The sequence below is a fragment of the Macaca fascicularis genome, chromosome 5 (genome assembly GCF_037993035.2).
Source record: "Macaca fascicularis isolate 582-1 chromosome 5, T2T-MFA8v1.1".
NCBI classification, from domain to species: Eukaryota; Metazoa; Chordata; class Mammalia; order Primates; family Cercopithecidae; genus Macaca; species Macaca fascicularis.
This window is the reverse complement of record NC_088379.1, coordinates 122,653,544-122,670,511: the sequence shown is the minus strand read 5'-3', so window position 1 is coordinate 122,670,511 and position 16,968 is coordinate 122,653,544. Positions and strand designations below refer to the sequence as shown.

General features: G+C 34.5%; 1 protein-coding gene across 1 annotated transcript; it reads left to right on the top strand.

Annotated features, from left to right (window-relative positions):
* Positions 1–226: 226 nt before the first annotated feature.
* TRAM1L1 (translocation associated membrane protein 1 like 1) lies at positions 227–2,254 on the top strand. Its single transcript, XM_045392810.3, has one exon. The coding sequence runs from the start codon at positions 411–413 to the stop codon at positions 1,518–1,520; it is 1,110 nt and encodes a 369-aa protein (XP_045248745.1). The 5' UTR covers positions 227–410; the 3' UTR covers positions 1,521–2,254.
* The last annotated feature ends 14,714 nt before the right edge of the window (positions 2,255–16,968 follow it).

The following is a 16,968-nucleotide window of genomic DNA, read 5'->3' as shown; positions in this document are numbered from 1 at the left end:
TTGTTATAATTAATGATTTGAAGAATAACCAGAGCTCTATAGGTTTATCATGATTACTAATGAAGATGCCACTGAAAAAAGAATTCAGGAGCATCTTGGCGATGGCAGCGAGTTTGAAGAAGCGACGATCAACGTTGAAGATCACCGCTCTCAACCCCGGGCCTGGCGCCGGGTAGGGGCGCGGCGCTCGATTTCCTTCCCTGCCTCCGCCGTCCCCCTGGTGCGCATGCTCAGCTCCGCTCGGCCCTCGCCTTTGATTTATTTTTTTTTCTGGGCGGCCGCGGCGACCCGGGACTGACTTCAGGATGGGAAGTGGAGCCCCCGGAGCCGCTACCGTGGCGGCGGCGCTGTGAGGAGCAGCCAGGGGGAGGCAGCTGCGGCTCGCCGGTGAGTATCCGGGAAGCGCCACCATGGGGCTCCGTAAGAAGAGCACCAGGAACCCCCCCGTTCTGAGCCAGGAATTCATCCTGCAGAATCATGCGGACATCGTCTCCTGCGTGGGGATGTTCTTCCTGCTGGGGCTTGTGTTCGAGGGAACAGCAGAAGCATCCATCGTGTTTCTCACTCTTCAACACAGTGTTGCTGTCCCTGCAGCAGAGGAACCAACCACGGGATCAAAGTCCCTCTATTATTATGGTGTCAAAGATTTGGCCACGGTTTTCTTCTACATGCTGGTGGCAATCATTATTCATGCCACAATTCAGGAATATGTGTTGGATAAAATTAACAAGAGAATGCAGTTCACCAAAGCGAAACAAAACAAGTTTAATGAATCTGGTCAGTTTAGTGTGTTCTACTTTTTTTCTTGTATTTGGGGCACATTCATTTTAATTTCTGAAAACTGCCTGTCAGACCCAACTCTCATATGGAGGGCTCATCCCCATTGCATGATGACATTTCAAATGAAGTTTTTCTACATATCCCAGTTGGCTTACTGGTTTCATGCTCTTCCTGAACTCTACTTCCAGAAAATCAGAAAACAGGACATCCCTCGTCAACTTGTCTACATTGGTCTTCACCTCTTTCACATTACTGGAGCTTATCTGTTGTACTTGAATCATTTGGGACTTCTTCTTTTGGTACTGCATTATTTTGTTGAATTACTTTCCCACATGTGCGGCCTGTTTTACTTTAGTGATGAAAAGTACCAGAAAGGCATATCTCTGTGGGCCATTGTGTTTATCTTGGGTAGACTTATGACTTTAATTGTTTCCGTACTCACGGTTGGGTTTCACCTGGCTGGATCGCAGAATCAGAATCCTGATGCCATTACTGGAAATGTAAATGTGTTGGCAGCTAAAATTGCTGTTCTGTCGTCCAGTTGCACGATCCAAGCCTATGTAACATGGAACTTAATTACTCTCCGGCTTCAGAGGTGGATAGAAGATTCTAATATTCAAGCCTCATGTATGAAGAAGAAACGGTCAAGATCTTCTAAAAAAAGAACAGAAAACGGAGTGGGAATGGAAACTTCAAATAGAGTAGACTGTCTGCCAAAGAGGAAAGAGAAATCTTCATAATATTTGCAAGCGCATTGATTAACGTCTGCAAAGGAATCTGCTCTTTGAGATTTCTTTCCGCACTAGAGATTTTTCTGTTTTTGAAAATAGTTCGTGCTCTTTGGTTTTTGTTATTGAACTGTTTCATGTATTTTTTAAAGACATTTGAGGATAGGGTGATTATTATGAATGGGAAAAAAAAAAAGATTTTGGTTGAGACTTAATTACTCATCGTCAAAATAATGTCAAAATAGTTTTGGGGATCACCACTATATTTTGTTTTGATTTTTAACCTTTCAAATTTTCCTGATGATTTGCAGAGATAACCGCACAATTTTGCATATCAATGATACTAGTTCTTATTCCCACCAGTGTTTCATAATACCAAACGGATGGTCTGTCCTATCAAGGTTATGTGTTTAATGTTTGCTTTGGGGTAAAAGTACTAAAAAGGTGGAAATCAAATAGTATTCTCTAATTGTTAGAGTTTATTTTTTAAGAATTTACAACTCAGAAAAGATTTGTAAAATCACCAAAATAATAATGTTCTTTATTTTACAGGTAGTGATTATTAGTGCTACATCCCCATTTAAAAAAATACAGTACTAATGGGTAACACATATGGAGGTTTATTGCCATATATATTGCATCAAAATATCATTAATTAATATAAAAATATTACTGAAGAGTTAAAATCATTCCTGTCCATTCCACTTGTAAATGGGAATTCATGAAATTAAATATTACTTTAAAAAGGATATTGGACTTAGTCTTTTTTATATATGTTTATTAAAAATGATTCTTAATGAGGCCTTATAAGATCAGTAACCACAGCATCTTAGAAAAATATTGTTTGTGTACCATATTGAAAAATAATACTTGGCATGTGTATAAAAAGAATGTCAGCTAATTACATTTGGAAAACATGTACCAACCTTCAATAAGTTGAAAATTAGATAGTCACATGAAAGACTTTCCAAAAATAGTGGTGTTATTATTTGTTTTCATCTTTAATTGGGGAACATTTATCTGTATAAGACATATTTTGAAGATTATTTACATACACTTGTATATATAATCTGTATCTTTGCAGAAGCCGATAGAAACAATGGGAATTAGTGGGTGAGTATTTATACTGCCTCTCAATCCTTATTTCAGTTTTATTTCCATAATGTGTTTATATAATTTTTCAATAAGACAATACTTTACAAATATGCTAGGGGAAGGCCATATATTTCCTATTCCTTTATATTTTCTCCTACTATGTCTCTCATCTCCGAATATTTTATAGCCAGCTCTCTCTTTGGTTTAAGAAATTCAACTCTCCCAAGCATGGAGGACCCTCAAAATTAAGTGTAATACTTTTGTTACAGATCACAGACAGAAGAGCCACTCTTGGTAAAACATTCCTTTCTGTCTGTTTTCAGAAGTAAATATCAAAGCAATATTTCATCTTTTTTTTTTTTTTTTTAGTATAGAATCCATCATCTTACCTATTTTTTTTTCAGTTACTGAATACTGTAATATTGGTAACACGTGTTGTAAGGTCCAAAGTAAACCAACTGTTATTCAACTGAAGAACAAAGATTTTTACCTTCTTGTATGACAGAGTTATTTTTTAAAAACTATTCTAGCCCATTACCTGTAACCCCACTCCTGGTAACAAATGCCCTATATGTTGTATAGTTCTTTACAAGTAACTGCAGATCTGACTCAAATTGGAAAAATAAATTGCAGAAAAATTATTATGTTACATGATTAACAATGCCAAGAGTTAATGTTGACTTAGCAATAGATGTGATTAGGATTTAGATCAATTTCCCTAGGATGTTTCTTGGCTCTAACCCCTCAGCTTTATGTTCTGCATGGCGGCAAATAATGAAAACTATTCTAGGTTTCGTTTCTTTAACCCTGTGATGGAGAGAGAAAAAAAAAATCTAATTTCTAAAATTCCTAAGACAATGGGAGTTACCTTTAGTAAAGTCATTTGATAAAGGAGTATACTGGACTGATACATGTAAGTCAGGTTTTATGCTTCACCCATGGAAAAAGGCAAAGCCCTTTTTTATGTGTGTGTGTGTAAGATGTTAGTTCACAAGAGGAAGCAAGGTTATTGAGAAGAATAAAGGGAAAGATGCTGGCTACATCTCAACTACTCACAACAGTATTCCTACTCAATAAATATTGTCAGAAAATAAACATATACCAAATAAATTATGAAAGCAACATTGCAAATGAAATTTAGCTCATTACGAATTAGGTATTTTTAAAAATTTATTTTCAAAACATTCCTGCTATGATAAATCTCAGTGTGATAACTTGGTCTGTGTCAAAATGGACCACATGGAAACACAAATTTTCATTATGATTTAAGTTATTATTAAAGCAGGCATTAATTAACCCTGTGAAGGCTCAAATAGCTGATAACCTGCATCCCCCACCAACACCAAAACTGCAGAAATCATAAAGATACATCTAATATTTATATTTAAAGATTTTGTGATTTATTGCCTTCAAAGTTTAGCTTTATATTTTAAATAAGTCTACAAATATAGGTTTTTCCAGCATGGGATCAAAGTATATGTTTATTTTTGAAAAAAATTTTGAAAAAATTTCGAAAATTTTCTGCTAGCATTTAATTAACAGTGTATACCATTTGTTTTTAAACAAATAGTATCAACGTGTCATGCAACCTACATATCTTTTAAGGGACAAAAAGTTTTAGGCCTCATTATTCTCTTGCTGATAAGTATAATTCTCCATTTATTTTAATTAGAAAAAACATAAAATACTTTTCCATTTATCTTTCATCAACATTGTTTATTGGTAGCAGAACCATGCATAACCAATACCGTATTAACTTGGAATAGATTCAAGAAGATTAGTTATTAAATTAATAATTTAAAGCTTGCTTGAAGACATGAAATATTCTGATATCCCTTTAAGTTGGAAAAATAAAGGTAAAGTTTAAGTTCTCACTCAACTAGACTAAGTGAGAATAATTTGTATAGAGTAACACAATACGTTTTACCAATGCTTTATGCAGGACTTGTCATATTGGAACAGTTTCTTAGAGGAAGTTCTTGTGGAAAGCCATGCTTGAGAATGTGGCATATGAAATAGGCTTGTACGTGGGCCTTTGTACTGTGGCAGAGAATGCCCTCCAATGGGAGAGCAGACCTTTGTAATCTGGACAAAATAGACAGTGTTGCTGAATATACAGAGGTAATTACTTTTATTTATTTATTTATTTATTTATTTATTTATTTATTTAAGATGGAGTCTCGCTCTGCCTCCAGGCTGGAGTGCAGTGGCATGCTCTTGCTTCACTGCAACCTCTGCCTCCTGGGTTCAAGCAGTTCTCCTGCCTTAGCCTCCCAGGTAGCTGGGATTACAGGCATGCACCACCATGCCAGGCTGTGTTTTTAGTAGGGATTGGGTTTCACCATGTTGGCCAGGATGGTCTCGATCTCTTGACCTTGTGATCCGCCTGCCTCAGCCTCGCAGTGCTGGGATTATAGGCGTGAGCCACCGCGCCTGGCCAGGTAATTACTTCTTACTAACACCAAACCATCTGACCAGAGAATTCAGTAGCATTTAGTTAACAGTGTATCCCAGTTTTAAAAAGCAAATAGTATGAATGTGTCATGCAACTTACATATCTTGTAAGGGACAAACAAGTGTTAGGCTTCATTATGTTATGATAAATCTCAGTGTGATGATTTGGTCTGTGTCAAGATGGACTAGGAAACAATTTTCCATTATGATTTGAGGTGCTATTAAAGCAGGCATTAGTTAATTCTGTGAAAGCTTAAGTAACTGATTAACTATCAAAAACAGGTTAATCAGTTAAAAACTGGTAGGAATTTCTATGGAAATAGAGGAAAAATAATTGTTCACTGCCATCTTTCAATCAAATCTACCTTCTGTGAGAAACTACCCACACTAAATAAGATAGAGTGGTACCTGCCAATGACTCCAAATTATGTAGAAAAAACAGTCATACATCCTTCATGCAAACATTATACATCTCCGAAACATTGAATTGGAACTTTCTTATACAGTCATGTAACTGTCAAAATTTTCTATCTAAATCCCTATTACCAAGTTCTTTTTAGGCCCTGCACCCATTCTGGCAGTTTTAAGTATTAAATAAATGTGGAATAAGCCAAACATTAAGAAATCTGCTCCTGAGATTATTTACCTGGGTTTTCCTTTTTCCTGACAGGTGACCTTGCATTTTGTGTTGCAGCGTTATGTCAGCTATTTTTTTCATTTTAAAAATCTAAAAAAATACATTAATGTGTAAACTGACCATTCCAGTAGACACTCACATAGATGAAGAAAAGACAGTGGGTTGTGATAGGTGGTTAAAGGTTCACTTTAATTTTAAAATGAAAATGGTTAAGTTAAATTGACAGTAATGATGTCTGAATCTTCTAGCCAGCCTAGAAGTGGCGGTATTAAGGGATGTGGTTGCTCAATGAATCAGGAAAAATATCAATTTTAAACAAAGGGCAAGTTAACTCCCTCAATTAAATGTAAGAAAAGACTCAATTTTAACACCACCCACATCATTCACCAAATCAAATCATGTCAGCCTTGAAGAATCTCATGGCTTGAGGAAAGTTTGCAAAAATATATATCATTTACTAGTGCCCATGTGGGATTTCTCGTAAGCCATCACACACTGAAAAATATTTACATCCCAAAGTAAATTTAATATCTCTTTCTGTTAATGCCCTTATTGCTTTAACTACAGAAAAGGGGCTGTCCTCTTAATACAATCCTCAAATAAAAACAGCTAGTTAAATACAAGGTTGCCAGAGTCCTCAACACAAATATTGAAATATAACTTGTAAGCTTTAAGACATTTTTAAAAAGATGTTTTTAGTTATAATGATACTAATTCAGCAGAAGAGTGTAATAAGGTGATTACAAAAAATGGTTAACAACAGAGGTCAGGGCAAGCCCCTGCTGTGGCCTTTAGAGCCAAGTGAACTTTGGTAGAGATGTCAACATTCTGTCTTGAATTGTATGCCATTAAAATGACAAAGGTATGTATCTCAAAAAGCTCTCATGAGGATTAATAATATATACAGATACAGTGTCATAAAGTTTCTTTGTGCATTTGTGTTTATACAAACATGTTAATATATTTATATTTATACAACATGTGTTTAATATACACTTAACATAGTTATGTGTGTCTCCATGTTTATGCATAAATATATACATATGCACCTATGTACACACACTTATAGGTTTTTCCCCTATATATTTATTTGTTTCATTTTAGTGGATTTTGTTTTTTAGGGTAGTGTTAAGCTCACAGCAAAATTGAGTGCAAGATACAGAGTTCTCATACCTCACACATACCTGATCTCACACATACACCGCTTTCCTCACTATCAGTATTCCACCTCAGAGTGCTACATTTATTGCGATTGGTGAACCTATATTTTTCCCATCATTATCAACTAATGTCTATATTTTACACTAGGGTTCACATGTATTGCATTCTATGGATTTCACAAGTATATGACATGTAACTACCATTATTGTATCATTCAGAGTCATTTAGCCTAAAATTCCTCTGTGCCACATCTATTAGTCTCTTCCTCCCCTGTAGATTTTCACGCATTGTACAAATGTATGGCATTGATTTTTCTCTCATGTACAGGTAGGAGGCAATAGAAAATTCAAGCATAGTGAATCTGTTTTCCAAATGTATGAATTTCCGAAGACTAAATAATGTACATTACAGTATATATATGACTATAATTAAAATGTACAGAAATTATCTTCTGAGTAACTAAACACTTATTTTAAAGAGTTATAAAATTCATAGTAACTATGGACTATTTTTCTTACATAATTACAGAAAAAAACAATGACAACATATACAAAATTTTGATATATATTAATTCCAAAGTAGGTGTTATATTTAACATATTTGAAACCATGGTCTAGGTAAATTACAGTAAGAATAAAAATTAAATTCTGATATTCAAAATTAGGTTTCAGACTAAGTAAGTGAATTAAGCATTTATTTAGGAAAATCAAAGAGCATCAACCATCACTTTAATAGTTATGGATAGTAGACTATTATCCTCTTGGTGTCAGATAATATACATTATACATCATTGTATTCTCATTACCTTGCACAGTGTCTGTAGATCATAATTTCTCAGAATTTGTTGCACTCAGTTGAAACAAGCAAAGAAAAAAACTTAGAGAAGCTTTCCGTCACCTTTTAAATATTGACTTTCCTTAAATCTATCGCCCTTTCCTGATTTTAAGTAGTAACTGTTAATTTATTACTTGTTTATTGCCTATCTCCTGTGTCCACTTGAGGGCTGAAGTCATGAATTTTTAGATCACTAAGGTAAAAGTATCATGAAGTACAAGTCTAGTCCAGTGGAAGCACTCAATAAAAAATGTGTTGACTGATTATTTACTTTGTGGTTTGGGGGCAGACTACACTAGGTTTGTATTTAGAAATTTGTGCATGTTATGTGTGGCATCCTGATGACATTTGTGCTTTGTCAATTTCTTTGAAACTTGAGTGCTTTTTCTAAGAATTAAGTTAATATCTCTTCTAAATGTGAAGCTACTATTATAATCTTCATTATATGAATCAGAATGCCATTTTGAATGTTACACATGAATTAAATATAAACCAGTTGTTCCACATCCTTAATGGCACTTTTGTAATGCTGAAGAACAAGGGGAATGATGCTATTTGAAAAGGCACAGGAGATTGAGAGAGGGACATGTGTTTTGGTAGGAATGAAAATAGATATTTTTTATTGGTCAGTAGTATCTGTCATGTCTTTTAGACATCCTAATATACACTTAGAGCTCAGGGGAGGATTCAAAGCTAAGGACATAAATTTGGGAGTCATGAGTATAAATGAAATATTTAAGTAGGGGCATTGAACAAGGTAATCTAAGGAGAGGGAATACCTAGGGAGAAGAAGAAAGTACACTCCTTATCCTTGAAGCATTCCTACAGATAGAAATGAAGTAGTAGAATAAGAGCCAACAAGGGAAACTCAGCAATGGCTGATGTAGTAGAAAAACCAAGACTAAATATATATGGGCCTCACAGAACCCAAACCTAGGTGACAGCTGGTAAGATAGTCAAAACACAAAGGTAAACAGTGTCACAGAACCTACAAGAAAAGTGTATTACGAGCATGAAGATATAAATGCTGCCCACTACTGAGAGTTCAAATTCCTTATGATTAAAATTTCGAATGGCTGGACTGGAAAACAGGTAGGTCACTGGAGAGACGGTGAGATCGGTTTCAGTGGAGTGATAGGGATGGAAGTTCTGTTGGAATGAATTGAGGGAAAAATAGGAGGCTAGGATATGCTGTATGATATTATGAATAATTTCTCAACAAATGTCTCTGTGAAAATGTAGCCAAGAAATGGAAAAGAGTAATGAATTCTCTTATGTACTAAACAAAGTTAAGTGTGGAGTTAAAAGAGTTTGTTTTGTTGTTGTAACTGTTCTTAGGATAGAAGACAATAGAGAATATTTATACATTTGCATACTGAAAAAGAGATAAGATGACACAAAGGAGAGGGAGGATAACTGCAAGATCCAGGCCACATTGCATGAGCACACTGAAGAAATGGTTGTAAGACGTGGTTTACTAATTTGAAAAAAGCGTGTTTTACTAATTTGAAAAAAGCTTGAAATAAATCTTGAGTTGGCACATTTTCGCACAGCCTTTGGGACATCTGCATACAATAGATATTTGAAGGATTTTTGAACAAAGAAATGGTCCTAATGTTTTTTGTATTTTTTTACTCCATCTTTACTTTTCAAAAAATTCCAACGCTATAATAGATTACGAAGGCACCAGGTGTTCATTAGATCTTGAGAAAACAGGAGCTCTGAGCTTTTCTTTCTAATTGAAGTTTCTATCTTTCCACTTTAATTACCATTACCATGGGACTAAACAGGACTAATGACAATTTAGCAAATCTGATGATGTTTTTAATCAATTTAATTATCCATGCCAATAATGCTAATCCATGGTAAAACTTTCAAAAGGATATTAAGATTCTTTAATACTGCTTAAAATGTTTGACTTCTCTACATTTTGGAGGCTGAAGTTTTAATATTACTGGGTGTTAACAAAAGGAAATACTTTAATGCGGTTTTCAATATTTGCAAAGTGATTGAAAGTCATACCTTTATCTCATACATAAGTAATAGAATACTTAAAACAACCCCAAATTTATGCATAGATGAGCTTCAAATATTCACAATATGTCTGATAAAGTCATGTAGATTGGTGGCGAGAAGAAGAAAGGGGTCTGAAAAATAACAACATCATGGTAAGGTAAGGCTATAGTGCACCTCTGGGAAGGTTTCTTAGGTAAACAGTATTAGTGCATTCGGGTCACAAGGAGCCATCACTCCAGGTAAAATATATTTTTCCAATCCTGGTAATAACAAAGCTTTATGAAAGTGAAGGGACTGTCCTAATAAGCTCTTTGGGTCTAAACACTTCAACTCTGATATCTCTATAAAAGAGTATCCCATAAAGGCTGAGAGATATTTGACCACCTTATAAAGTCTCAGCAGACAAAGCAAGTTAAGTTCAATTCCTTAAATATTTATTGATTGCTTAGTATATCCCAGACCTGATGGTAAACACTGGGGACACAGTGATAAGTAATACGACAAGTGACAATTTATAGTCCAATGGCCGATGACATTTACAGTTTTGACTGTAAACAGCCATAGTGCAATATCAAGAAGCTACTTAGAAGAGTAACCTAGCTACTTAGAAGAGTAAGCAACTTAGAAGCCCTCACTCAAGGGGAACACCAAGTGACCTGTAGTGAAGTGAGAATAGTAGTGGGAAGAACTGCTGGGACCCACTTGGGAGGGTATATGATATTGGATACTAGAGGGAGAAAGAAACTCAAGAAAATTGGTAACACCTGACGTTATACCTGTTGGAGTTAAATCACTAATGAAATTCCTATGAGAGTAATGTGGTTGATGAGGCTTAGAGAAAACAATCCACTAAATAAATTATATAAACACAGTTCAGTATGATCTATCACATGAAAACCATTTTGAAGAATATAAACAAAAGTTTAATTTACCAATATATAGGCACTCTTAAAAAACTTTAAGTTTGATTGACAACATGTTTTGTATGACATTCTGGGACAACTGTCTGAACTAATCCAAGGTGCCCTGATGGGAACATCTCTTAACTATATTACTCGTTATCTTTCTGCATGGTGGTACCTATGTGAGTAACCAATCCCTTCAATGGGTCCTTCATCTGAGTCCCTGTTTGGAATGTGACATTATTAAATAAATATATTTGATCTTAGTTTTAGATCTTGGATACAAAACCCATCCTGGGTCAAATGAAGGTGTAAAACAGGAAGAGGTTCTGGCAGGGAAATCCATAGCAAAGTGCCAACTTGTTCTTCACCAGGCAGTGTTATCAGGATGACCTCCAAGTTACTCAGCAGCATTTTAAATGTGCAGCACTGCTGGCCAGTAACATGTTTCTTGTGAAGTTCTTAGACATGATTTTGCTTTCTGGGGAAATACTCTTCATTCACATCTGTTTTCAGGGTTGCTAAGAAGAAAATCATTGGCTTTCTCACTGCCTACAGACATGGATAATGACATTACCCATGTCTTTATTTTCTAAATGTTGACATTAGTGGCCTAATAATGTATTCTACATTTTTCTAAAAAGAAAGATAGTTGCTATGTGTTGGGAATTGTTTTACATAAAAGAGCAACCTCAATATTGACCGTGAAATAATTTAAACAAATTGCTGCAGTTTCAATAATAGTGGCAGAAGGGTGTCTTTTTGGTTATTCCCATGCACTTTTGCTTAAATACATTTACCTAATTAGAAAACTCTTAAAAAAGAAATTGTTGGCTGTATTTATATTGGGGTTACAAAATGCATATTTTTCATTTGCAGAATATTTTCATTTCTAACCTTTAGTTACCTGTTGATTATGAGAATAACCTTAATTTCTTGACGTTATTAAGATTTCCTTATCTTTTATTTTTCTCCACTATATTTAAAAATATTGAAAGAAAAGAGCACATAGCAAATTCTGACTGCTATATAAGGTTTTGCTGAAATTAATCTACATATAAAGATTTATGAAATAAAATTATTCACAAATATTAACATTTAATTGTCTCCCATTTTCACTAGTTTTCTCTAAAATCTCTATTTTATCAACCCCAAAATATATAATAAAGTCATTAGACATTTTATTTGCTTGAAGATCTCCAAAATCCCTACCAAATTCAAATGGCAGTATTGGACAATTAGAAATGTATTTGTTATTTATCAGATTCTATAAATTATTATAAGATCATCAATGTTTTCCAAATATATCAAAACATATCATAGCTCTTCAAGCTAGTCCTGGCCTCTACTACTATGTTATAATTACGGCCATTCTTGCAATTACTCTAAATTACTCTTATTTTAAATTGTATATTTTGAACACTATCTCCCTTACTAAACTGTAAATGTATGATTAAAACTGAAAATGTTATAGGCCAGATATGTTTATTTTTTAAATGCCTGTTTATTTTTCAAGTTGGATAAGTCTATTCTTATTTATCATAGAAATGGCGTTATTTACAGGCAAGAAATGGTGGTTGAGAAGGAGAGAGATGGGATAGAATTTCTGAGAATTATTAGAGTAAATGGCTCCAGTGATCACCTATGTGAATTATTCTCTGCAGTATATATTGGCAATACTAAATAGCTTATTGTTCATTAACTTTAAGGGGTTTGAATCATTTATGGCAAAATAGACTATACACTACTTAAGTACAGGATTCTTATGCTTCATTATATGCATTACATTTTATTGTATCTAGTATGATGATGTTTAAAATCACACTTAAATCATATATTTTATTAATTATACTGCAAATTAAAGGGTTGTTCAACTCTCCATTCAGCAAGTGGTAATTAAATGCCTATTGTGTTCAGCACTATGTTTAGGTCTGCAGCTAAAAGGGAAAATGTCAGTTCCTCCTCTCACTGTGTTTATGGCTTAGGGAAGGAAAGAGACTAATTATGAAGCATAATAATGCACTATGATAAGCAATATGATTATTGGTTGGATTATTCATTCTATGAGGGAAAGCAGTCTAGCCTCATTGGTTTAAGGAAATCTTCCTCAAACAATTGACAACTGTAATAACAGTGGGAGAATTAGGGGTTAGAAAGTTTAAACAATGGACATACATTGTCCAGATGGAGAAGGGCACACATACAGACCAAAAATCGAGGGAAGGCATGGATTTGGGCATGAAATATTGTTAGAATATAGAGAACAAGTGAGGGAGGAAAGAATGACCTTGAATAACATATTAAAAAGTTTTCACTTTATCTAAGATCAGTAAGTATTCAGTGAAATATTTTGCCAGGAGAATGACAAGATTATTTTTATTAAAAAAAATTATTTGTAGTGGCATGGAGAATCTACTGGAAGGAGTCAGAGAAAATTAGTCTATTCAAAGGCTATTTCATATAACAATGCAGGAAAAATTATTGTAATCCACACTGAAGTAACAAGAAGAATGAAGATTATAGGTAAAAACTATTATTAGTGTTAGTCTCAATAGAATTTGTTGCTCCTGGATATGAACAGTGAGATAAATGGGTGTTATGGATTTATGACTTATCAACTCAGCTATGAGCAAATTAGCAGCATATGGTACTGTTTCTGAGAATAGAATACAGGGGAAGAAAAATTGTGAACACAAATCAATTGAGTTTTTGAAGAAATACCCTTTGACCCAGGAATCCTATTACTGGGTATACACCCAAAGGAATATAAATTATTCTATTATAAATGTTCACTGCAACACTGTTTACAATAGCAAAGACATGAAATCTATCTAAATGCTCATCAATGATAGACTGAATAAAGGAAATGTGGTACATATACACCAAGAAATACTATGCAGCCATAAAATGGAAAGAGATTATGTCCTTTACAGGGACATGGATGGAGCTGGAGGTCATTATCCTTAGCAAACTAATGCAGGAACAGAAAAGCAAATACCACGTTCTTAATTAAAATTGGGAGCTAAATTACAAGAACACATGGATACCTAGAGGGGAACAACACACACCAAGACCTTTTGGAGGGTGAAGGGTGGAAGGAGGAAAACGATCAGGAAAGATAACTAATGTGTACTAGGATTAATATCTGGGTGATGAAATAGTCTGTACAACAAACTCCTATCACACAGTTTTACCTATGTAACAAACCTGCACATGTACCCCTGAACTCAGAAGTCTAAAAAACAAATAAATAAAATTGAAATGTTTTTAAAACAACAAAAACACCATAATGATATTTATCAATGATAATAGCATATACAGGCCTTATGATGATAAGAAATAACTCAGATGGATACATATATTTTGGAAAGTCATCAAAATATAAATAATAATCGAAGTCAAGTTGTAAGGTCAAATTTCGAAGAATGCATATGTAGAGAGAAAAATTAAAAGACCTATCTCTAATGACAGACATTTTCTTTACGGAAAGTTTTAAAAAGGCCTAGGAAAGAATCTTTAAAATTTCTGAGCAGCATTCCTATGAATGACCTAAGTAAAGCAATAAAACCAATATTTTCTATTCATTGAAAATTTCTTCTCTGCGATACAATGCATCTGTTCTGTGATACAGGGATAACATGTATTATGACGATATGGTGAGTGACAAAAAAACTTTATATATTACTAACATTAAATATTTCTTATTCTAAACATAACTAGAAAATTTAAAACTAGTAACTAGTATATTAAAAGAAAGAGCACAAACTTGAATGTATCTTCAGAAACTAAAATGTCACCTAGCAGACTTGAATAAAAAATAGAAATTCAAGAAAAAAAATTCAACTAGAAAAATGTAAAACTCAATAATAGTGAAACAACAAATTAAGAAGATTTAAAAAGAGCTTCAACACAACAGATCTGTCAGAAAAAAAAATGCCATAAGAGAACAAGGAAACAGGAAAGAAAAAGGATAGAATGAGAATGTTTGATACGTGTTTGGGGTTTCAGAGAGGGAGGAGAGAAAATGGGGCAAATGCGATATTTTGAAAGATAACTGGAAGATTTCAGAAGCGTCAAACACCACCAATCCTCATATTCAACCAATCAAATAAATCTGAAACACACAACACACATACATACACACACACACAGACACACACACACATACACACAAGTACGTGTGCGCATGTAGACATTTGTCCAGTAATATAAAAAAATTAGTCAGGAAATTAAATGCAAAGAGAAAGTCTTAATTTATAGAGCAAAGGGAGAAATTAAGAACAGAAAATGGACAGTCTAAAAGGATAGATGATTCTCAGGAGGGATAACGGAGGCAAGAAGGCTGTGTAATGTGAATCTGCATGCTGAGAGAATTGTCAATGTGAGAATCTACATATGGTAAAAATATTTGTAATGGAAACATAGTGCTACTATTAGGTCACTCTTAGGGAAGTGCGTCTCCAGCCCCAATCCGCTGGCTTCAAGGTCTCTTCCTGGGCTCTTCTCTAGTGTCTCCCTGACAAGTCTGGAAATCCATAGGGCCTTTGAGGTATGCCCATCAATGCCAATGGTCTATTGTCTCCTGTTATACCCCATAGAGCTAGAATCCCAGAATTCTGTGCAGCAATAGCCTCAAGTCACTTTGAAAGACTCTACAGGAAACTTCAAGGTGTGCTCTTGCACTGGGCTATAAAAATATTAAGGATGGGTGTATACAAGAGATTTTTCAGAGTCTGTCTAAAGCAGAACCGTACTAAATAATTCTAAAGGCAATTATTCATTTAGAAGGAAAATTAAAGTTGGAATTTAAAAAATAAATACTCAAAAACGGAAAAGATAGAAAAATAAAAACAAGACCAACCAATTGAAAGCAAAAATTAAAGCTATAAAAAAAAATCAGTAATCAGTTTAAATCTAAATGATCTAAATGCTCCAGCAATATATGGTTTTCAAGAAACACATGTAAATATAAGAAACCAAAATATGGAACTCCAAAGGAAAAACAATAGATATATTATGTATATTCTACTCAATAGAAATAGTTGTGGCTCTGTTTATATAAGGCAAAAAAGAGTTTAAGGAAAAAAAATATATACTGGCTCTCTATTTGAAAACTACATAATGATTAAAGCTTCAATTTACTAGAAATACATACCAATTTTAAATTAGCATGCTCCTGTGACTCTAGCTTTATAATTTGCCTTTGAGTCAGGGTTCTCCAATCGCAAGTGACAGAAAGAGTCTCTAACTTAAGTAGACAAGAAAATTTTTGGTAATATCTGTATTGATTAGCTCACAATGTTGAGAGAGAAGCAGGACTACTAGAAAATAGATGAGAATTCTAGATGTTAAGATCTGAAACTAGGATATAATCAGGTTATAGTGCCACAGTGGGCATAGCTGGCACCCACAGTGCTGCTGGACACAGGCGTTTTGGCCATCAAATGCCCTCAAGACTTTCACTAAATTTGTCCTGGTGAACAAATTATATACTTCAGTATTTACCTTTGAATTACTTGTTTAATGTTAAGAGGTTCAGAGTAGGAGCACTTTGTTGTGTCCCAGCTTTTAACTAGTTCAGGGAAGGAGTATCTATTCCCTTGGGCTTCCTTATTGGGAATAATGCAATATTGTGTGTTCCATTTGTGTTTCGTTTTAATTAGGGGTAGAGTGGGAAGCTTCAAACATTTACATAAATGCCTCAATTTTCTGAGTAACTATATAATTTTCCAAGTAAGACATGACCCCATAGAATGAGGTTTATTGTTAGTTTTTATCTCTCTTTTTTTTAAAATTTTTATTATATTATTTTTTTCCAGACAGGGTCCTGCCCTGTCACCTAGGCTGGAATGCAGTGGGGCAATATCGGCTCACTGCAACCTCCGCCTCCCAGGTTCAAGGGATTCTCCTGCCTCAGCCACTTGAGTAGCTGAGATCACAGGCGTATGCCACCACGCCCAGATAATTTTTGTATTTTTAATAACGACAGGGTTTTGCCATGTTGGCCAGACTGGTCTCAAACTCCTGGGCTCAAGTGACCCACCCACCTCCCAGAGTGCTGGGATTACAGAAGTGAGCCATAGCACCCTGCCTTTTATCTTTTTATAGCACTGAAAATAGAGCCAAAGTGTTCTGTCAATTCCTTTCTGTGTCTAGCTACACACACCCACATATTCATCTAGCTGGGTATTTAGTGAAACATAAATTAAATTAGAAACAAGAAATACTGAGATAAAATATTATCCTAGCAAATAACAGAATAATAACTTCCCTTAAAGCTATAGCCTAAGGTTCAAAGACTCATTTTTATGGATATGATTACTAAGAGGGATTTTTACCATGCTTTTTCATGCTTAATTCT

Coding starts and splice junctions, on each gene's coding strand:
- TRAM1L1 (XM_045392810.3), top strand. CDS start 411: ATGGGGCTCCGTAAGAAGAGCACCAGGAACCCCCCCGTTCTGAGCCAG.